A 24,567-nucleotide genomic window follows, 5' to 3' on the forward strand; every position below is an offset into this window, starting at 1 on the left:
ATAACTCCTTCAGTGATGAACATTTTCTTTAATCTTGGTTTGGCCATCATGAACAATGTGGCAATATACATGCTTGTGAATACATTCTAGTGCTTTTATTTTATAGGATGACTTTCCAGAAATAGAATATGTAGAGGAAAGGCTATGTTTTTATTTTTAGTAGATGTCACCAAAATGCTTTCTGAAAAGACTGTACCAGTTAACAGCAATATATAATAATTGCCTCTTTTTCAGCAATTTCACGAGCAATAAAATTAGATGAATTTTTAAACTTTCACAGTCCGATAAATAAAAAGCGAAATCTCACTGGTAACTTTCATTTTGCATTTCTTTGGCTATTATAAATGAGACTTAGCACTTACATGCTTCTAGTCTGTTCAGACTCCGTCTTCTTTGAATTACTTCTTCATGTCCTCTCTCCATTTTTTCTACAGGTTTATCAGTTCCCTTCTGAACTGTTTGTATGTGTTTCTCCTATGTTATAGACGTTAACTCTCTATTTTCTCTATTGCATCTCCTCCCAGATTTGCTGTCTCTTTTATAAATTCATTTTAAAGGTTTCATTTGGTCAAATAATTATTTTATTTTATAATCTATGAGTCTGCTGCTCTCCTAGGTTGTACATATGACCGCCTATATTTTCTTCCTTTCTTTAAACATATACAAAATAAAAATAGTTGCTTTTATTTTTGAATGTTTCCTCTTTATTCTTTTTAATGATGCTATTTATTTATTTTTTTGTCTGGGGCCCTTGGCAGTGAAACCATGGAGTCCTAACCACTTGACCACCAGGAATTCCCAGTTTTCCTTTACAAATTATGTAAAACAGATTCAAATTTCAACAAAGTGTTTTAAGCAACTGCTGTTTATACAGGTATTTTACCAGAGTGTCTTTTTTTCCCTTAGATTTATTGAGATGAATGACAAAAATTGTATATATAAATACAAATAAAAATAAATGCTGTAAATATAAATACAGCATGTTTTTTTAAGGTACTCAATGGAAAGATTTAATATATGTACACACTGTGAAATGATTATTGCAATCAACTTAATTAATATGTCCATCATTTCACATAGTTACCTTTTGTATTCTCAGCAAATTTTTTTTTTTTTTTTAGCAAATTTTAAGTATACAGAAGGCAATGGCACCCCACTCCAGTACTCTTGCCTGGAAAATCCCATGGATGTAGGAGCCTGGTGGACTGCAGTCCATGGGGTCGCTAAGAGTCGGACACGACTGAGCGACTTCACTTTCACTTTTCACTTTCATGCATTGGAGAAGGAAATGGCAACCCACTCCAGTGTTCCTGCCTGGAGAATCCTAGGGACGGGGGAGCCTGGTGGGCTGCCGTCTATGGGATCACACAGAGTCGGATACGACTGAAGCGACTTAGCAACAGCAGCAGTGCAATATTATTAACTATAATCACGAGATTCCCCCCCTACATGTTCTCCTAAGCTTTTTATTATTTTACTTTATGTTTTCATTTAAATGTTAATATTTCAGCCATATTTTGAAATGGTCTGAGATGGGGTCAAATTATTTCCTCCCATCTACAGAGCCAGCTTTACAGCATCATTTACTAGAGGGTGTTCTGTAGGTTATAATCTGAAGTGTTCTCTGTTTTCATTGTTCTCTGGATAGTTCACAGTTTCAGATTTTATGTCCTCTTTAATCAGTGTTATCTACAAGTCTGTTTATTAACTGCCAAGCATTCAAAGGTTTTCTTATCACCTTTTATTATGCATTTCTAATTGTATTGGATTACAATTAGAGTATGCCCTATAAACTTGTTTTATTAAAGATACGTTAATGTTTTCTTTGGGAACCAAGTATGTGGTATAATTTTGTAAATGATTCATGGACATACGAAAAAGAAGGATATTCTCTATTCAATGGATGGTAGATTTCATAAATGACTACTAAATCAAATTCATTAATTTCATTATTCAGTTCCTCTAAGTTTTGCCTATTCTGTACTAAGTTCTGTTTAATCACAATATGATTGTATTTCTACCAAGTTCTCCTTGACTTTCTAATAGTTTTTGCTTTATTTATTTACCTGCCATGTTCTTTAGTTTATGATTATTAAAACTTCTTTTTTAATTATTCACATTATATTAACCAATTTAGTGCTTTTCTTTAGATTCCTCCTGATATTAACATTGCCTCTTCAATTTTCCCTTTGCTTAACATTGCCAGGGATGCCTTGCCCACTTCCTTATTTTCAACTTCTCTGTATCATTTTGTTTTAAATCTGTTTCTTATATGCAGTAGGTAGCTGTTTTTTTTTTCTTTTAACACTGTCCGACAGTCTGGTTTTCAATGCGGTAGCTTAGTTTATTTACACTTAATGGTAATTAGTAACACTCACCTTAGTTCTGCCAACTGATACCATGTTTATTATTTATTTTGCTGATTCTCTGGTTTTATCAGTACAATTCATTCCCCCTTTTTCCTTGTCATTTGTTAGTTGCTCATTGCTCAGACTTGTCCAATGCTTTTGTGACCCCATGGACACAGGCCATCAGGCTCCTCTGTCCATGGAAATTTTCAGGCAAGAATACTAGAGTGGGTTGCCATTTGCTCTTCCAGGGGATCTTCCTGATCCAGGCATCAAACTTGAGCCTCTTGCTTTGGCAGGCAGATTCTTTGCCACTGAGCAATCTGGGAAGCCTTGGTTGTTTGCTAAGCTCCACTATATTTTTCCATTTTATCTGTGATTTCTTTTCTTTTTCCTATGCTTATTAATGCCCACAGATTTTTCTATCATCATTTTAAAAATATATCAACTATTTGCCCTATAGAGACGCCTCCTTCCCTACTTCTTCCTTCCCTTCCTCTCAAAAGATAAGATCTTATGAAAATTTTTATTTCCCCATTCTCCACTCACATTAAGGCTTTGAATGGGTTTTGCCATGTTTCTCCTCAGTTCTCCACCGCACTTCCTAGGGTTTGCTTTTATAATTTGCTATGCTTTGCTTCTGGAGAAGGAAATGGCAACCCACTCCAATATTCTTGCCTGATGGGCTACAGTCCATGGGCTTGCAAAGAGTCGGACACGACTGAGCGACTTCACTTCACTTATGCTTTGCTTCAGGCTATTATTGGAATTTCTTTTGCAATATATCTGCATGTTGTGAAAAGTATTAGTCACTCAATGTCCAACTCTTTGTGACCTCATGGACTGTAGCCCACCATGCTCTAATGTCCATGGAATTCTTCAGGAAAGAATACTGGAGTGGGTAGCCACTCCCGTCTCCAGAGGATCTTCTTGACCCAGGGATTGAACCTAGGTCTCCTGCACTGCAGACAGTTTCTTTACCATCTGAGCCACCAGGGAAGCCCTGCATATATACATACATTTTGGCCATGGAGGGTGACTTGCAGGATCCTAGTTTCCTGACCAGGGCTTGAAGCTGTGCCCTCTGCAATGGAAGCAGAAAGTCTTAACACTGGACTGCTAGGAAATTCCATGCAATATATTTCTTCCATCTCAATAGTTTTTTTAGCCTTTGTATTATACAGTTACAGATAGTTTCTTAATATCCAATGAATATATGTCAGATATGCAGATGATATCACTCTAATGGCAAAAAGTGAATAGGAACTAAAGAGCCTCTTGATGAGGGTGAAAGAGGAGAGTGAAAAAGCTGGGTTAAAACTCAACATTCAAAAAACGAAGACCATGGCATCTAGTCCCATCACTTCACGGCAAATAGATGGGGAAAAACGTGGAAACAGTGACAGATTTTATTTTCTTGGGCTCCAAAATTGCTGCAGACAGTGACTGAAGCCATGAAATTAAAAGATGCTTGCTCCTTGGAAGAAAAACTATGATAAACCTATACAGCGTATTGTCGACTTTACCGACAAAGGTCTGTATAGTCAAAGCTATGGTTTTTCCAGTAGTCATGTACAGATGTGAGAGTTGGACCATAAAGAAGGCTGAGCACTGAAGAACTGATGCGTTCAAACTGGTGTTGGAGAAGACTATTGAGAGTCCCTTGGACAGCAAAGAGATCAAACCAGTCAATCCTAAAGGAAATCAACCCTGAATATTCATTGGAAGGACTGATGCTGAATCCAAAGCTCCAATACTTTGGCTACCTGATGTGAAGAACTGACTCACTAGAAAAGACCCTGATGCTGGGAAAGATTGAAGGCAGGAGAAGGGGACAACAAAGGACAAGATGGTTGGATGGTATCACCAACTCAATGGACATGAGTTTGAGCAAGCTCCAGGAGATGGTGAAGGATAGGGAAACCTGCTGTGCTGCAGTCCATGGGGTCGCAAAGAGTTTGACAAGACTGAACAACAACAGCATGTTATATATTTAGCTGCTGCTGCTGCTGCTGTTGCTAAGTTGCTTCAGTTGTGTCCGACTCTGTGCGACCCCACAGACAGCAGCCCACCAGGCTCCCCCATCCCTGGGATTCTCCAGGCAAGAATACTGGAGTGGGTTGCCATTCCCTTCTCCTAGTCTATCAATATCCACTGGATATTGAGAGACTATTTAAAATGAATCTATCAGTTCAGTTCAGTCGCTCAGTCATGTCCGACTCTCTGTGACCCCATGAATCACAGCACGCCAGGCCTCCCTGTCCATCACCAACTCCCGGAGTTCACTCAAACTCATGTCCACAGAGTCAGTGATGCCATCCAGCCATCTCATTCTCTGTCGTCCCCTTCTCCTCCCGCCCCCAACCTTTCCCAGCATCAGAGTCTTTTCCAGTGAGTCAAATCGTCACATGAGGTGGCCAAAGTATTGCAGTTTCAGCTTTAGCATCAGTCCCTCCAATGAACATCCAGGATCGATCTCCTTTAGAATGGACTGGTTGGATCTCCTTGCAGTATAAGGGACTCTCAAGAGTCTTCTCCAACACCACAGTTCAAAAGCATCGATTCTTCGGCGATCAGCTTTCTTCACAGTCCAACTCTCACATCCATACATAACCATGGGAAAAACCATAGCCTTGACTAGACGGACCTTGGTTGGCAAAGTAATGTCTCTGCTTTTTAATATACTATCAAGGTTGGTCATAACTTTCCTTCCAAGGAGCAAGCGTCTTTTAATTTCATGGCTGCAATCAGCATCTGCAGTGATTTTGGAGCCCAAAAAAATAAAGTCTGACACTGTTTCCACTGTTTTTCCATCTATTTCCCATGAAGTGATGGGACCAGATGCCATGATCTTTGTTTTCTGAATGTTGAGCTTCAAGCCAACCTTTTCACTCTCCTCTTTCACTTTCATCAAGAGGCTTTTGAGTTCCTCTTCACTTTCTGCCATAAGGGTAGTGTCATCTGCATATCTGAGGTTATTGATATTTCTCCCAGCAATCTTGATTCCAGCTTGTGCTTCTTCCAGCCCAGCGTTCCTCATGATGTACTCTGCATATAAGTTAAATAAGCAAGGTGACAATATACAACCTTGACATACACCTTTTCCTATTTGGAACCAGTCTGTTGTTCCATGTCCAGTTCTAACTGTTGCTTCCTGACCTGCATACAGGTTTCTCAAGAGGCAGGTCAGGTGGTCTGGGATTCCCATCTCTTTCAGAATGTTCCATAGTTTATTGTGATCGACACAGTCAAAGGCTTTGGCATAGTCAATGAAGCAGAAATAGATGTTTTTCTGAAACTCTCTTGCTTTCTCCATGATCCAGCGGATGTTGGCAATTTGATCTCTGGTGCCTCTGCCTTTTCTAAAACCTGCTTGAACATCTGGGAGTTCACGGTTCACATACTGCTGAAGCCTGGCTTGGAGAATTCTGAGCATGACTTTACTAGCGTGTGAGATGAGTGCAATTGTGCGGTAGTTTGAGCATTCTTTGGCATTGCCTTTCTTTGGGATTGGAATGAAGACTAACCTCTTCCAGTCCTGTGGCCACTGCTGAGTTTTCCAAATTTGCTGGCATATTGAGTGCAGCACTTTCACAGCATCATCTTCCAAGACTTGAAATAGCTCAACTGGAATTCCATCACCTCCACTAGCTTTGTTCGTAGTGATGCTTTCTAAGGCCCACTTGACTTCACATTCCAAGATGTCTGGCTCTAGGTCAGTGATCATGTTATTGTGACTATCTTGGTCGTGAAGATCTTTTTTGTACAGTTCTTCTGTGTATTCCTTAAATATATATAAGCTTTCATCATATGTATTTTATTTTATACATTTAAAAATGTTCAGAGAAGGATTTTGTTTCACAGGAAAAAAAGGGTAAGTATGCCTACTCTAAACAATCGCAGCTTCTCCTACGACTTCAATGACCATTTCTACAGCAATGACGGTCATTTTTTTCTCCAATCTATGCTTTTCCTGAATTCCAGGCCCACAAATTTACACATACACACTTACACACACCACACTTGAGAATCCCATGTAGTACTTTAAAGGAACCTCTAATTCAACATTTCCAAAACCACATTCATATCGTCTTCCTAGTCTGGTTCTTGTCCAGTGAAATGTTTCTCAGAAAATGGTGCTGAGAAAGCCAGAAGCCAGGATTCACATCTGAGTCTGTCTTCTCTCTTACCTCTATACCTAGAGGTAACCTTGCTCATGTCAGTCCACTTCCCTCCATACCTTGATCATTGGTATTTACCTGCTATAGTGGAACACGAGGGGTGAAATCAGACTGGAGTGGGTTGATGGATGGTGGTTGGGAAATAGCCACTATAAAAAAACACTCCTATGGAAAGTTTGGACAAAGAATCCCAGAAGATTTTGGAAGGCGCTATCCTTTGCTCCTTGCATTCCCAGCCCCAACTTTAGCCCAGCCATCCTCCTGGTTCAAAAAACTGCTGGCACCAGAGTCTCAGACCTATTGTCGATCATCCACAGGGTGAATGAACTATCATAGAAACATCCCCAGGTAGGGATAGCAAAGAATTTGTTGTGTCCCAGGAGGTGGGAGATTCCTTGTGATATTATACAATAACAATCTCAGATATGCGGATGACACCACCCTTATGGCAGAAAGTGAAGAATTAAAGAGCCTCTTGATGAAAGTGAAAGAGGAGAGTGAAAAAGTTGGTTTAAAGCTCATCGTTCAGAAAACTAAGACCAGGCATCCGGTCCCATCACTTCAAGGCAAATAGATGGGGAAACAACGATAATAGTGAAAGACTTTATTTTGGGGGGGTTCCAAAATCACTGGAGATGGTGACTGCAGCCATGAAATTAAAAGATGCTTGCTCCTGGGAAGAAAAGCTTTGCAAACCTAGACTGCATGTTAAAAAACAGAGACATTACTTTGCCGACAAAGGTCCACCTAGTCAAAGCTTTGTTTTTTCCAGTAGTCATGTATGGATGTGAGATTGGACCATAAAGAAAGCTCAGTGCCAAAGAATTGATGTTTTTGAACTGTGGTGTTGGAGAAGACTCTTGAGAGTCCCTTGGACTGCCAGGAGATGCAATCAGTCAATCCTAGAGGAAATCAGTCCTGAATATTCATTGGAAGGACTGATACTGAAGCTGAAACTCCAAAACTTTGGCTATCTGATGCAAATAACTGACTCACTTGAAAAGACCCTGATGCTGGAAAAGACTGAAGGCAGGAGGAGAAGGGGATGACAGAGGATGAGATGGTTGGATGGTATCTCTGACTCGATGGACATGAGTTTGAGCAAGCTCTGGGAGTTGGCGATGGACAGGGAAGCCTGGCGTGCTGCAGCCCATGGTGTCTGCAGAGAGTCGGACACGATTGAGTGACTGAACTGAACTGAACTGATAGGCGTTAAGTGCTCAGGCACTAGCCTTCTGTATTGGTCTTTACCCTCCTGATCCTGCATCCATGCTCTGCACCACAGCCACTTGAGACTTCTTTTGATTCTTCAAACACATTATATCTCTTCTATCACTGGACTTCGGATATGATGTCCCCTTGGCTCAGGGTGTTCCCAACCTCTCTTTGCTTAGTTAATTCCTAGCTCAGATGTCACTGATGGTTTACCGTGAATGATGTCAGATTCGTGATCTCCGAAGAATAAGATTTAGCTTCGGCACCAGGGACCAGGCTTGATCACTCAAGAGCTTCTGTGTAACAGAGTTTTATTAAAGTGAAAAAGGACAAGAAAAGCTTCTGATATAGGCATCAGAAGGGGGACTGAGAGTGCCCCCTAGCTAGTCTTATCAAGGCCTTATATAGTTTTACCAGACCCACTCCTACAACATATATCTTAAATTAACAAGATTAGAGCTAACAATAGAAAGCTCTTACCAGACCCTGTCCCACAACATATGTCTTAAGATAACAAGATTAGTCAGAAGTTTCCTGTTAAGGAGAAAGATACATCATTATATTGCCTAAGACGAAGCAATGTAGAAGAAAAACGTTTGTCCTTTTCTCCTCCTCGAGAGTCCCGGGCCCCTTTTTCTTCTTCTCAAGGGCCCTGGACCCGTTCCTCCTTGAGGGCCCTGGACTCCTTATCAACATACCTGAGAATTAGCTCTCTCATCACTTTTTCAGGGAAGTCTTCATTGTTCTCCAAGACAAGACCTCTGCTGTACTCTCTCACAATACCTTGTCTTTTTCCTTCATAGACTTGTCACAGTTTGTGATTATACAGCTGTCTTTACAGTTTGATTAATGTCTGCCATCTCTAATAGACTGGAAGCCCTAGGAGGGCAGGAACCATGTCTCTTTCTATACCATAGTATCTTCAGCCATGATAATACAGCGTCTGGTCCATGGTAGGTAATCAGCAGTGTATGTGGTATGTGTGCATGACTGGTTAAGTATCTGAGTATGCAAAGCAAAGCAGCCCTGAACCATGGTCATGACCTCATAAGGAGACATCACACTAAGAAACTGTCAGAGTAGCCCATCTGCTTCCCTCAAGGACATCTCACTGGTTGGGCCACTGTCATCTTCAGTGTACAATAGGATATATCAGCTACTTGTTTGGTTTCTGAATCAACTAAATCCACCCTCACTCAGCAATGTGGACTACCGGCTTTCAGGGACACAGCGCAACCTTGAAATGATAACCACTTATTTATGTGACCAATATTTCTTCTGTGCCTACCCCTCTTGTATTCAAGCAGTGTACTGGCAATGGGGAAACACACATGAATGAGGCTTGGTTATTATTCTCAAGAAATTGATAGCTTTGAAGCACAGTCAGACATGTAAACAATTATAACTTCCTATTTTAAAACACTAGTATTACAAGACACTCACAAAATTTTAAAAGATCACAGAGAAGAGACTATCAAAGCATTTACCAAAGCCCTAGCTAGAAGAGGTGCTATTTAGAACAATAACCCAAGGGACACACTTTTCAAACCTTCTGAGCTCTAACTTTGGACCAGTTTAGACCACAAGAAAGCAATTGGCTTGAACCACATTAGACAAGTCCCTTAAAAATCAAACATCCTTAGGTTACTTTTATGTTCTTGGCTTTTATTGGACATAAGAAACATCAATTTATGCTTTGCATTTGTTGTTTAAATCTGCTTATTTGCTTTATTATATTATTTACTGGTTCCAAACAAGTCACATGGCAACCCACTCCAGTACTCTTGCCTGGAAAATCCCATGGACGGAGGAGCCTGGTAGACTGCAGTCCATGGGGTTGCTAGGAGTCGGACACGACTGAGCAACTTCACTTTCACTTTTCACTTTCATGCATTGGAGAAGGAAATGGCAACCCACTCCAGTGTTCTTGCCTGGAGAATCCCAGGGATGAGGGAGCCTGGTGGGCTGCCGTCTATGGGGTCGCACAGAGTCGGACACGACTGAAGCAACTTAGCAGCAGCAACAAGTCACAAGTCCGTCTAGTGAAGGCTATGGTTTTTCCACTGGTCATGTATGGATGTGAAAGTTGGACTATAAAGAAAGCTGAGCACCGAAGAATTGATTCTTTTGAACTGTGGTGTTAGAGAAGACTCTTGAGAATCCCTTGGACTGCAAGGAGATCCAACCAGTCCATTCTAAAGGAGATCAGTCCTGGGTGTTCATTGGAAGGACTGATGCTGAAGCTGAAGCTCCAATACTTTGGCCACCTCATGCGATGATTTGACTCACTGGAAAAGATCCTGATGCTGGGAGGGATTGGGGGCAGGAGGAGAAGGGGACGACAGAGAATGAGACGGCTGGATGGCATCACCGACTCTGTGGACATGAGGTTGAGTGAACTCCGGGAGTTGGTGATGGACAGGGAGGCCTGGCGTGCTGTGACTCATGGGGTCGCAAAGAGTCGGACATGACTGAGTGACTGAACTGAACTGAAAAAGTCACATGAGAAATCACATTTAGAATTTAGTGTTATAAAAAAAAATTGATGGTCTGTCTCCTCTGCCAAACTCATCCCTTTCAGATGACAAGATCTATTGAACTTGTACTGTGCTTTCACTTCTGCCTTGGCAGCTAGAAGACTGAGAACAAAAATACCAAGTTCAGTCACAGCCATGTTTACCCTCAGGATAATTGTGATCTCCTTTTTCTCTGGCCCCAGTGCTCTATTTCTAGGAGTTTTGTTTGTTTGCTGCTCCTGTGTTTTTTGTATTGTTTTTGTCTGTTGTAAATCTTTATGTCCTTATGGAAAAGAAATAGGATAAAATAAGCTAAACATTTAGTATGCTCAGTCACTTTAGAATTATTTCTGCTACTTGTCAAAGATAAATGCAAAGAATAAAACCTATGTTTGGATCTTTAAAAAGTTTGGAGAAACTGGGAAGGACAAAGAAATGCAACAGAAAGACGCAAACAATGGAATTTGAGGTAGTATTGCTCATTTTCTCTGACTCAAATACTGGGCCACATTGATCTGGCATAAGGTCTAGTAGAAGAGAATATCTGAAATTTGGACTGTTTAGGAAAATCCCAGAGATATGGTTGGGCAGACAGATCCCAGCAGGTATGACCATTACATACATACATATATATATATGTATGTAGTTATAGAATAGATTTACCCTTTTTTTTTTGATTTAGCCTTTTTTTGATCACAGATCCCTTTGACCATCTCTTGAAAGCACTGAAACTGCTTACCAGTAATAGACTTTCACATACAGTTTCTGAAAACAGAACGCTCCAGTTTTCTATTTATCTTTCCAGAATATCAAAAGTACTTTATAGCTGGCACCGCTTCAAAGAATTCAGATGGACCTGAGGAAGCACCTGGGCTGTCAGGTCAAACAAGGGGCCTGGCAAATCAGCTGTTAGCTCAACTTCTGAACACTCCGACACTATTCTTGGATGATTCAAACAAGGGGCGTGTTTTCTGTTGGTTTTTAACTATTTTGAGTAACATACCCCTTTGATGAGCTGATAAAGATACGGGTCATAGATACATACACATACACACACAAACAATTCTGCATACAATTTTAGGGGGTTGATGGACTTCCATAAAGTCCATCCTCAGATTCTGGGTTTCGTTTAAGTGAAGGCTTTCCTGGACTGGGGGTGGGAGGACAATGTCCTTGTAGAACTTTTAGTATAACCGTCTCTCTTATCACTGGGACTGGAGCGGCTTGGATGGAATGAGGTAACCGGACCGGAAGACACAGACCCCGATAGCCTCTGGACAGGCCCCTCCAGGCTCTCCCTTCCCCCAATTCCCATTCGCGCAGGTGCGAAAACCTAAGGGGCCACCCGGGCGCTTCGGCTCTGGAAGGTGGGGGGAGGATGGGACCCTGGGAGCGGTTGAGGCAGAGGTGGGGGCCTTCCCGAGGTTGCCTGGTGACCAAACTCTCCGCCCAGATTGTTCCATTTCCTCAGTAGGGGGCTCCGCGGGCCAGAACGTTGCTGACGCGCCTCCCAGAGCGGCCCTCTTCCGCTTACCCCCCTCCGCTGGGTGGTGGCGCGGGCCGTGACGTCACAGGAGGCGTGGCCAGAGCTGCTGCCGGGTGCTGGAGGCGCCATTGGCGCCGGCTTGGCTTGTGAGCTCCGCTGAGGAGCGGGAGGTTGGGCATCAGTTACAACCGCATCGGCTTCTGGTCCCTGGTCCTTCAGCGGCATGGCGTGCGGGGCGACATTGAAGCGGCCCATGGAGTTCGAGGCGGCCCTGCTGAGCCCTGGCTCTCCGAAGCGGCGGCGCTGCGCCCCTCTGTCCGGCCCCACTCCGGGCCTCAGGCCCCCGGACGCCGAACCGCCGCCGCTGCTTCAGACGCAGACCCCACCGCCGACTCTGCAGCAGCCCGCCCCGCCCGGCAGCGAGCGGCGCCTTCCAACTCCGGGTAACCAACGCTGCGGGCTTGGCAGGAAGCCAGGCCCAGGCATTTTTTTTTGGGGGGGTGGGGGTGGAGTGGGGGTGGGAGAAGATCATGAACGCTAGGCTATTTCACTTGTTGACCCCTTCTTTGCCCTGAGAAAAGGGAACAGGGGTGCCGCTGGGCCTTGTCGCTTCCGGGGATACAAGACATCCGGGAGGGGTAGTAGGGCCACAGAGTCGGTTTTCGGTTTTCCTGGAGTTGAGGAGCCTAGAGGGGTGGGCAGCGGCAGCAAGATGGAAATAGCCCCGGCCGCTCGGGGCCCTCCAGACCTCCGAGCCTCTCCTTTCTCCGCTGCCCTCCCCTGTACTGAGCCACTCTGCAGATCCAGTGGGCCATGGAAAATTGGATTCTGCTCACGAACCTGGCCTTGAGGGTGTGGGGGTTGGGGGCCGGTTACTGGGAAGGGGCCTGAGAACGTGCTGTGCAGCACTGTGCTGGGACTTGTAGGGAGACCTGATTTCCAGAAGTCTTTAGGGATCTCGGGCCGCCGTAGATGTCGTGGAATCCGATTTCAACCTGTTTCTAAGAGACTGGCCATGTTCTTTTATTGTATATGGCTATTGTCTTGCACCATATATGGCTTGAAATCGGTAGATCGTTAGCTAGAATTTGAGATTCTTCAACATGCAGAGGCTCCGGAAGCAGAAATTCAATTATCCGTAACAGAGATTCTCCTTCAGTAAGGCATTCCACACAGGCCGGGGAAAGACGAGAACTGGTGTGACAATAAAGTTAAAAAAAGAAAGAAAGAAACTCAGCTCCTAACCACAGCGCAAGAATAGAGGGAAAGGTGCATCAGAATGAATATTTAGCAGTTTTAAAGGGCTCCCGGAAATGGGGGTGGGGGTGGCTCACAACTGGACTTTGGCAACTCATTTCTTTGTGTGTTTTTCTATTCCTCAAGCGTAGCAAAACCTTGAGGTTGCTTTAAAATCTCTCTTTTCTTAACCCCTTTCAGTTACCAGTGTCTTTAGCCATTATTTCCTCCCTGCTCTGCCTAGTGCATATCCACAACGCAGATTTGAGGCCCTCATCCTCTCACACCAAGATCCCAGCGGTAGCCAGCCAGGCTCTCCTAGGCACTGTGTCCTTACTCATGTTCACCTCACCTCTCCTCTTATCTTGGTATTCAAAGGATTTATCTGCAATAGCCATTTCTTGCCTAGTCAGTCTTTTATATGTTTTTCCCCGAAACTATGCCTTTGCTTTTTCCCCCAGCCCCACTTGGCTGTACCTTATCCTTGACTTCCATCATGATGTTTTCACCTGTTTGCTGATAAATATAATTATTTCTTCACATCTTCCATCCTTAGCTGACTAACCCTGCCCCATAAGGAACTCTATTCTATTTTAGTTGTCTGATCACTTAATGTTGCAAAGCCTTGTGTACTGAATGAAATAATGTTTGCAAAAGCATGGGACATAGATACCCTCTTGAAGAGATATATTTTTCTTCCACTGCTCAAGATAGCCAAGGTTAGTCACATAATCTTTCTGGATAGCTCTTCTCCTGCAAAGTAGAATTAATACTTGCCTCACCTATCTTGATGGATTTTATGCAGATTTTTTATTTCTTTCAGTACTACCATCTAGATTAATTCTGTGTAGTTTACAATATAGCAAATGCTTAGTAAGTAATTGCTGAATGTATTTGGAAGCCTAAATATGGCAGAGTACTATACTGGGGTCACTGGGGTTTTTTTAATCATAAAATTTAATTTTTGCATGGATTTCTTGGCCATTTTATGTGAAAATATTTTATTTAAAATATTCATTTGTAAAGATTGATCAGTTATGTTTCTTAATACTTATTAGAATATGATTCTGGCATGAAAGAACCAATATGATTTGTTGCTTTGGCTTAAGTGGAAGATGCTTTATAGATTAAAATGGAAGAATTGGGGAGAAAATATTAGTTGCTATACAAAAGGAATAAAGCCAACTAATAGAAGAGTGAATTTTAAAATCAGTGACTTCATTTTAAAATATCCTGATTAACTCAAAAGTTCTCTGAGAAATAGTCAAGAAACTGTTCTCACTGAACTTGAAAGGCGGGGGGGCATGTATTATAGCACTTTTTATGAAAGGAGCCTATAAAATTAAGCCTTTTGTATTGTTTAAAGAAACTAAGTGGATACCAGGCATGGAAGGGGCTTGCTGACCTCCAGGAGATGTTTGTAAACATGGATTGAGTTTAGATGTAAAACAGTTAATTAATAATTGATCATAACTTGAGGGTTGGAGAATAACTTCCAGAAAGAGATAATGGAAGTTATCTAAAATGGATAAGACCCATTTTAGCTGGGTCTTGAGTAATGTTAGGGGGAGAGACATCCTCAGATCAAGCAAAGGAAAAGTGCTAGAGCAAAGGCCAGAAAACCCACAGGATAAAGAAAGGCTAGTTTAAGGCAACTGGGTTGTAGTGGGAGATGGAACTGGAAAAATAATTTGCGGCCAAGTCTTGGAAGGCAAGGGATACCATGTTCAAGAGTTTGAATTTGGTCTGTAGCAACCAGAAGCCATTGTAGAATTTTGAAGATGAGCTTAGTTTGGTATAACCTGGAAGCACAATCTCAAATAATTATGGGAGGCAAGAATTTAAATTATTATCCACTCTTAATTTTTTTTTTAATGTCTTTTCCTGTTTTATGTGGCCTTCTTGGGAAGAAAATCACAGCTACTTCTTTTTATCCTGTGCATACCATGTTTGGACTCTTGGACTTGCCAGTCCTTCTGCCAGCCTTAATGTTGTATCTTTCCATTTGTTCACTTTGTTATACAGGAGGCGGTTAGAAGTTTATCAAAGACCTTCTGTTCTCATGAGCATTGTCCTCATACTTGTCCTTTCTTGTTTCAAGTCTTTGCAGTTCCTTACATCCTTGTATTGATTCTGGCAAGTATGTGCTTGGAGAATAATGCATTTTGAAGATGAAGCAGAAACTTCATAAATTCAGGGATCTAAAACATGAACTTCATAGCACTCTGAAAGGAAAGGTTTGCTAATCCTGCATTGTTCCAGTGTTCAGGCTGAGAATTCTGGAGTTGGACTATGTGTGGAGCTACATTGAGCTCATGTCAGACTGTATCATCACTTCTTATGGCATTATTGTCTTTGATATAGATGCTCACAACTTTTTGGGTAGACAGGTAACATTTGTTTTGAAGTACTAGGCTACTAATCCTGAATGACTTCCCAGGGTCATCGTCACATAGGTAGGAAGGAACCAATGGCATTATTAGCAATTACCACTGTTTTAAAAAATATACGCTTATAGCAAGTATAAGAATGATGTAATAGGGGAGTGATACAGCTTCCTGGTTTTCTTTTTTTATGAGGAAGCTCTGTTATCTGGAAAGTGAATACATGTTTTACTCCCCTCTAAAAACACACACACACACACACCCCAGAAAACTTGAAAACCACATCCTTTCAGATTCTGTATTGTCTCTGGGAGAACCTTTCAGGGTGGTTAGTGATTTGTGTGTTTTGGACTCCCTTTAATAGCATTAGCAAATTGATTTATTACCTTTACACAGAATAGTAATATGAATGCTACCAAATACTGCCTCTTATAAGATCAGAAAATTTATTGCTGAGCTCTGACCACTCATTCCAAGCAATAATGTCAGATCTTCTCTTGGTCAATGTCCAAGCTGTGAACCTAGTGATTTCTGCTGTCCCCTTCCCCAAAGATCTTAAATTCCAAACAGTACAAGAGTTTCATTGTTAGAAGCCCTTGGGTAGTAAGAGACTCTTAATTCCCTGATGTGTGAAATTGTGCAACTCAACAGAGATCAAAAATAGCTCTTTATTAGGTGAAGGATGACTTTATTTGTTGCTCTAAGTTGTGCTAGTTAATCCTACAGCAAACAGCAGATCTGGTCATCATTGTCACAGGAAAAGAAGCAAAGGGAACTATTAGCATCTGGGTGGTTTATGCCAAAATAGCTGCTACCCTATGTAATTATTGAAACAGTGGCAATAAGAGGAAGCACTTCGGGGGTTACAGGAGGAATGCTGTATTTGGTATAAACATTTTTTTCTTATTAATATAACATGGAAAGAGGGACAGGAATCCTGAAGAAGTAACAAAGTGCATGCTCAAATGTGTTTCTTTTTTATTAGAGCAAATTTTTCAGAACATAAAACAAGAATATAGTCGTTATCAGAGGTGGAGACATTTAGAAGTTGTTCTTAATCAGAGTGAAGCTTGTACTTCGGAAAGTCAGCCTCACTCCTCAACACTCACAGCACCTAGTTCTCCAGGTAAGCATGTTTTAGTGTGCATAATCCATTTAAGACTTTGTAATTGGTAATTAAAATGGTTTCCTAAGCTAGAATTGATTTCATCTAAATAATAAAATTGGTAAAGTGTATACATTATATTACTACTTATAAATACTTTCAAAACCATAGTCATGAAATGATAAAAGACCTTACTTAGATTGATTTGATTGACCTTCCTTCCACCCAGTTCAAGAGTACCTTTTGTAACTGCAGCAACTAGTACCATAGCCAGTAGCCACATGTAGCTGTTTAATTTTAAATTACTTAACATTTAATAAGATTTTAGTTTCTCAACTGCTGTAGCCATATTTCAAATACTTAGACAGCCACCTGTGACTGTTGTATTAGACAGCACTATAGAACATTTCTGTTATTGGAGAAAGTTGTGTGACAGCGTTGCTCTATAACATCGACAGGTGGTCAGAGAGGATGTGCTCAAAAATAGCATCTCAGGGTTGGAGGGAACCTTCATGGTCACATAGTTCAGCCATGAGTCTCTGCGAGTAGTCAACAGGCCAGGGCTCAAACATCACCACTGGTAGTGAACTCTGCCTACTTCAACAGTAGAGGAGTTTATTTCCTCACAGAATATTCTCTTTTTAACTGTTCTTAGTTGCCTTGATTAAAATTAGTCTCCTTATAGAACATAGATTAATGTTAGCCAGGAGGTAGGGGGAGTGGGGAAAGGGGACAAATTGCTTAATGGATAAGGGGTGTTACTTGGAGTGATGGAAATATTTTGAAATTAAATAGAGGTGGTGGTTGTACATTATGACTACTAAATGCCACTGAATTGTTCAGTTTTAAAATATTTCATTTTAAGTGAATTTCACATCAAATAATTTTTATTTAAATTGTCTTCTTATAACCCAGAGGTCTTGGCTCTCAGACAACACCCTTTCCAATTAACTGTTCTTGCACATTCATGAGTGATAGATCTTTTCAGTGATTGTAACTAGCAAGTCTCCTTAATATTCTCTTGGGATTTTAGTAATATAATTTTGAAGTAATAGAATATTATGAGTAGAGAAACAATTATAAATAATTTAACTGGTTTATAGACTAAGAGGGCTCAAGAAACAGATTTCAGGCTGAGCTTTGAGGAAAATTCAGAACTGGGGCAGAGCTGCTGCTTTTATCATGATCAGGAAGCCAATTTCCATCTGGCATCCCAGTGGAAATTTTGGTTTCCAGCTGCAATCTTACGAACATTTCATTTTCCTCAACCTAGTTTCAGAAGGGATCAAAGATGAGATGTGTAGTGCCTAATTGTCTCTTTCCTTCATACTTCAGTGACTAAACAGTTTTTTATATCGGGCAGGTCAGCTATTTCTTATCAAAATCACCTGTGTAACTTAAACAATCCCCAAGTCCTTTTATCCCAGAATTAAATCAATGTGTGTCTTTTTTGTTGTTGTTTATTCTACAGATAATTATGATGTACTACCATGATTAAACATAGGTGTAAATGAACTCCACGGACCAGGGTAGCTCTTATGTGTGCTGTGCTGTGCTTAGTTGCTCAGGCATGTACAATCCATTGCAACCCCATGGACTATGGGCATTCTCCAGGCAGGAATACTGGAGTGGGTTGCCATGCCCTCCTCAGGGGAATCTTCCCAACCCAGGGATCGAACCCAGGTTTCCCACATTGCAGGTGGATTCTTCACCACCTGAGAAGCCCAAGAATACTGGAGTGGGTAGCCTATCCCTTTTCCAGGGGATCTTCCCAACCCAGGAATCGAACCAGGGTCTCCTGCATTGTGGGCGGATTCTTTACCAGATGAGTTACTAAGGAAGCCTAGCTCTTACACTGTGAATCTGTTTTCTCTAATCCAGTCTTTATATCAGCTTTAACCTTTTTGCTCCTTACCAGGTGAGCATTCTATATAGGCTCCGATTATTAATGGCATCAGAACCATTTTTCTGTGTGCAGATAAGCTAGCACACTTGAACACACTTTCTTCCTACTAAATTTGCCTTGTAGAACGAAACACAGAATTTTGTGAAACTATCCCATGTATTGTAAAGTAGTGGAAATTACTATTTTTTTAAATAATTTTTATATTCTAGGACTCTTCGCTTAGTTACCAATTCAGAACCCTACAGCCGGAATGTGTTAAGTAAACTAGATTTGTCTTTTGGCCAGGTTCCTCCTGGATGAAAAAGGACCAGCCCACCTTTACCCTCCGACAAGTTGGCATAATATGTGAGCGTCTTTTAAAAGACTATGAAGATAAAATTCGGGAGGAATATGAGCAAATCCTCAATACTAAACTAGCAGGTAGGCTGATGCAGTGGCTATGACCATTGTTAATAGGATTCAGTAAGGATTAATCCTGGTTAAGTAAATGGTAACTTTAAAAAAGCATAAAACTTAATACCAGAGAGTTTAATGAATTTTAAGTATTAAGTTACTCTCCTTGATTACTCTCTTTTGGATTCTAAGCATTTTATTTATACATTGTATGGAAGGACTTTCATTTACATTTTTGAAACAAGCCAAGCTTTTCTTGCAAGAATTTTCCATATGAATAAAGGCATTGAGAAGGTTATTTGGACTAGCTGGTGGATAGACAGGTGGGTAGGGATCATGCTAACCGACAAATAGGTGGTTGGGAAGAGTATAGTCAACATATTCAGACTTCTGGTGGGAATCCCTTTGTGGATGTGGGAAGTCAGGCATCCTGTGATTTAGAGGTACTTTAGTGTCTGGAAAGCACCACTCAGGCTAGAACAGAGTGATTAGTGATGGCAACAAGTAAAGCCTTTTGTAAAAGGAAGGGATCTAAATCAAGAATAGAAAGTAATACCTGTTTAGTGAGAGAGGATGATGTGATCAGAGAGGTTTTTAGGCAACAACTTCTTCCCGTAACAGTATTGTTTTCTCACCTGGTGTCCCAAATTACAGAATTACGACTTTAAATTGAGAACTGTTGACTTAACAGAGTTAAATGAATTTCTTTATAGCAGAACCTCTTTGATACTTTAATACACTAACGGTATGTATTATAAGAAGAAACTGTAGTATGTTATTCCCCTCTTCCGTCCCCACTCCAGAATTGTTTGGACTTCTTTGTTCTTGGATGTCAGACTGCCTTCTGTCTTTCTACTGTTTCCTTTTAGAAGGTAACTTCTGTGGAACTGTCTATAGTTAGATACTGCGGAATTTTATCTTAGCTTTCTAGCCATTCCACCTCTATCACTCAATGTGTATGTTGAAATTTATAGCACAGATAAAGTGCAGAGAAGAGCTTCAAGCTTCATGTCCTATAGGAGATACACTAAGATTTGCTGACTTGTAGTAGTACACACAGCTGCCTGTCTTGGGGAGCCATTAGCAAGAGATGGAATTATGGCAGGGGTGAGATTATTAGGAAAATGTTAAGAGATAAGCAGTGACCAAACCTGGGAGCTAGGGATTTGGCTCTGGGATCTGAGGAAAAGAAATAGATCTCAGAGTGACCATTAAAATGAGGGCCCAAGAGTGGGTAATGTTAAAGGGGAAGCTATATGTGATTCTGACACTTGATTCTTGAAAAACTGTGGGAGAGTTTCTGGGGATAGTATATACTGTCTTTCCCCTCACAGAGCAGTATGAATCTTTTGTGAAATTCACACATGATCAGATTATGCGACGATATGGGACAAGGCCAACAAGCTGTAAGTATTACTGAGTTTTTCATTGACTTTTTCAACTTCCAAGAGCAAGATTTTGACACTGAGTACCTTGTCTCTTGGGAGCAAAAAACCCTTATGAAGTAAAATAATAGATGACATTTAAAGAATACTTGTATGTCCAGCACTGTGCTGAACCATTTAAATCCTTGGCCACCTCATGTGGTGAGTTGACTCACTGGAAAAGATTCTGATGCTGGGAGGGATTGGGGGCGGGAGGAGACGGGGACAACAGAGAATGAGATGGCTAGATGGCATCACCGACTCGATGGACATGAGTTTGAGTGAACTCTGGGAGTTGGGATGGACAGGGAGGCCGTGCTATGATTCATGGGGTCGCTAAGAGTCGGTCACTACTGAGCGACTGAACTGAACTGAAAAGTTTATTTAATCCATAATTCCCCTGTGAGGGAGAAACTACTACTTGTCCCATTTTAAAGGTAAGAGTATTTAAAAAAGTTAAATAATTTGTCCAGGCTCATATTGCTAGTGCTTCAGCCAGGATTAAAACCCAGGTAGTGGAGAGTCAGACATGACTGAGCGACTGAACTGAACTGAAGTCTGCCAGTGCCAATTTATTACCTGACTTTTCCCTCAGAAAAGTAGTTTCAGCTGTTAATTTATGAAAATTGAGTCCTTAAGCTAGTTTATCAAGTGTGTGGTCAGAATTTCGTAATTCTAAAGATTTTGTCACTACTAGTTGCTCAAAACATAAATTATAAATAGCTATATATGTAAACTGAATCTAAGTTCTCAAGAAAGAATTATCTTTCTTAAATTCTTGCGAATTTAGGACCTCTTGAATGGTGATTTTTATCCTCCATACTGTTTATCACATTCACCATTCAGTCAGTTCAGTTCAGTTGCTCAGTTGTGTCTGACTCTTTGCGACCCCATGAAATCACAGCACGCCAGGCCTCCCTGTCCATCACCAATTCCCAGAATCAACCCAAACCCATGTCCATTGAGCCAGTGATGCCATCCAGCCATCTCATCCTCTGTTGTCCCCTTCTCCTCCTGCCCCCAATCCCTCCCAGCATCAGACTCTTCTCCAGTGAGTCAACTCCTCGCACGAGGTGGCCAAAGTATTGGAGTTTCAGCTTCAACATCAGTCCTTCCAATGAACACCCAGGACTGATCTCCTTTAGGATGGACTGGTTGGATCTCCTTGCAGTCAAAGGGACTCTCACCATTAGTTAATATTAAAAAAGCATGACCCTACATTTTTAGTATTCTTAACTCTTTTGTTTTTTATTCCTAATTTATAGATGTGTCCTGAAGCTTTCTTGCATATCCGGGTACCAGGTTTGACCTCAAGAGATGGCTGCTGTACACTTTTTGCAACTGGTTTGATATCACATTTCAGCTCCAACTTTGCATCCTGAGAACACTTAAATGTTTCTGCAGGTCCATTTTATACAACTTGAAAGACCTTAAAACTTTCTGGTTGCCACAAGCATATCTTTCTTTTCTGCTCATCAAATAAACAGCTGTGCCCTACTGTGATAGATTTTTCAAACAAAAACACCTGGAGCAGCAGTTTAGCAAAAATATGCCCTCAGTGGCACTCAACAAATGGAGTTTCCCCAAGCACAGTTCTGTAAGAAGTGTGTGTGAGAGTGTGTGTATATGTGTGTATGTGTATTTTAAGTTATTATTTGTATTGTGCAAATTTTTTTGATCTTGGGGATTCTGGCTGTGAATTTGATGCACGACAATTATGGTTAAAAACATTTACTTGGTCTGCAGAAGATCATTAATGTTTTGTGACCATATAAGTTGTAAAAGTGGATTGTTTTATGTGTAGGTATTATTGTTAAATACAGGGACTGTTTCCAGGCACAGAATATGAGTCATAAGTTAGGATGGACATTAGATGTGATTATGATGACATAGCAAAGGTCTGTGGTCCTAGGTCTACAAATGTGTGGTGAGGAATTAGAACAAACTGGAGACAGGCCATTTGACATCTGATTCTGCCTCGCCGTGTTAGAACATTACTTTGACTCCAAGCCTTAAAAACCCACGTGGAGTCTGTGCTCACCTCATTCACACGGGAGCTCCCTGGACACTGAACCTCTCAGAAGGAAAAAGTCTCCTCTGGAACAAGAGCATCAGGGTTTGATTGGGAGCATAACAAAGGTGGGTGCGGGCTGGGACAGGCCCCAGAGGCACTGCTGCCTGGGAGGAGCCACTTCACCTTTGTATCAGTTATTAAAAATAGAATTTGGATCTTTTGGTCAGGTTCCCCCAAATTCTTTTAAGAGATGTCCGTGTTCGACTGCTTAAGCTTTGTTTTGGCAGCCCCTGCCCAGAGTTGCTTACAGACTGTCCTTCACCTTACTTCCAAGGCTGAGGAACAGAAAGTACCCTCTGTTTTGAGGAGGTGGACGTTAAGTATACGTTTATTTTTTACTGTGACTTGTTCAGGACCACATTTTACAGAATGCCTTGTTTCCTTTATTATTGTTTCTGGAAAGGAAAGTTCTATTAAAATTGTTTTAGTTTGAATATAGACTAGTTTTTTTAATTAAGGCTTATTTTGGGGGAAAAAATAAAAACTTGAGTTTAATTCAAACATATGCCAGTACCTTCCAAAGTAAGGTAATATTCAGAGACAGTTGTCCTGATCATATGGCTTAGAAAAATTTCTGGAATATTCACATTCGAAGATTCCTTATTAATGAATGTCTTTGACTTAAATCTAACCAAAACAACAACATTATTCTTTGTACATTTTCATTATATAGTGTTAATAAGCTTAGTTGCAAACAAATAAAATACTTAAGCTATTTGTTTACCTTGCCTTCTTAATACTGTGATATGTTTATTAATTCAAATAATTTATGTGAGGCTGCTATAACTATTTCTGCATTTTAACATTACATTTAAGATTTAAAGACTTTTTAAAGCCCAGAAGTGATCTTTTAATTATTAAAGAATTATTTTGACTTTATATTTGAAGGGCAATGTGTTTCATCTCTTCTTTGTCCAGGGTAGTCCCTTCTTCCTGGAAGAGAAGAATAGCAGTGGCTGTAATGAGAGTGGCCTTACAGTGGGATAGTCACAGCAAAACATGGGAAGGGCAACTGTGGGGGCATCAGACATCCTGAAGGATGGACCAGGAATGGGGCATGCTGCTTCACTGAAGCCGTTTTGATACAGAGTCAGTGTGATGTGCTGGCTCACTGTTGCTGTTGTCAGCCCCATTCCTACTAAATGGCTTCTGGGTGGGAAATAGAGTAGGTCTCTATAGGGAAGAAGATAGACACCCTCTCACTGTATCCAGTATTGTTAGGCTGCTGTGTCATCATACGGTTACCCTTTGGGGCCACGGGGTGTAAGACCACACCAGCATGACTGGGTTTCGGGATCTTCTCAAAGGGACTAGACATGTTTGTTTAACGTTTTATGCAGAGAAAAGACGAATCCCAGATCAGAAAATGGGGACATGTAAGGTGATCCTTAGACAAGTGAAAGAAGTTTTTCTCTCTAGAACTTGATTGCTAGGGCTTTGAACTTAGGGGCAGTTCCCAGGTAGGGAAATGTCTTTGGCTCATGGAAATAGGTCAAGGCCAAGGGAAGAAATCAACCTACAGAGACCTGTAAGGATGGGCCAGGACCTGTGGTCTCAGAAGAGCTGTGTATCGTGAACTAGTTTAAAATTTTTAAATTCCATTTATTATCTTTCAGTAAAGTCTTCCTCTTAAGGAGAAGGAAGGGAGTAAGTGTCCAGGCATACCTAGGTCAGAGGAGTACAGGGGAGATCAAAGTTTGTGAGGCAGTGATAATTGCTAGGAGTTCCCAAGGAGAAGAAGAATATCAGGAGACATAAGAACTTGGGCCAACCTTCTCCACATGGTGAGTCTTCTCTGTCCAGCAGGAAGGATTGGTTGGTTCATGTAGTAGTTACAGGAATGGTCTTTGGATGTTTGTAGCCCTAGAGTTTAGTCTGCTCTGCCACTAATTTGCTATGTGAGCCTTGCCAAGCTACTGAACTTGCTGAGCCATAGTTTCCTTGTCTGTAAAATGAGGGTTAATTGTATGTACATCATTGGGGTTTGTTTTCAAATGTGAGATTACATTTTCCATGTAAAGTATTTAGCACAGTTTGGGACATAGCATATACACTTGAAAATGTTAACAGCAGGTTTCTTTACAGTGGTCTTCGTCAGATCTGAAGACCAAAACCCTTTCTTTCTGCATTGGTGATTCTCAACTTCCAGAATGAATAGCCCCTTGTTAACATCAAATCTACATTCTCTTAGAATTTGTACTTTCTAAGTGTTTGACTGAAAAATAAAAGATGAATGACAACTGAATTCAGTGATGCCTTTCAGTGAATCTGTATTTTGTTACTCACTTAGCAGGGATCA

General features: G+C 41.1%; 1 protein-coding gene across 1 annotated transcript; it reads left to right on the top strand.

Annotated features, from left to right (window-relative positions):
• Positions 1-11,835: 11,835 nt before the first annotated feature.
• Positions 11,836-24,513, top strand: AKIRIN1 (akirin 1). The gene is made up of 5 exons (XM_055402779.2): positions 11,836-12,189; positions 16,352-16,492; positions 18,663-18,797; positions 20,105-20,176; positions 21,460-24,513. Exons 1-5 carry the CDS (start codon positions 11,970-11,972, stop codon positions 21,468-21,470), a joined length of 579 nt encoding a protein of 192 aa, XP_055258754.1. The 5' UTR covers positions 11,836-11,969; the 3' UTR covers positions 21,471-24,513.
• The last annotated feature ends 54 nt before the right edge of the window (positions 24,514-24,567 follow it).

This window comes from Moschus berezovskii, chromosome 4, assembly GCF_049115385.1.
Source record: "Moschus berezovskii isolate FMDL1 chromosome 4, NW_MosBer_1.0, whole genome shotgun sequence".
In the NCBI taxonomy this organism is placed as follows: domain Eukaryota; kingdom Metazoa; phylum Chordata; class Mammalia; order Artiodactyla; family Moschidae; genus Moschus; species Moschus berezovskii.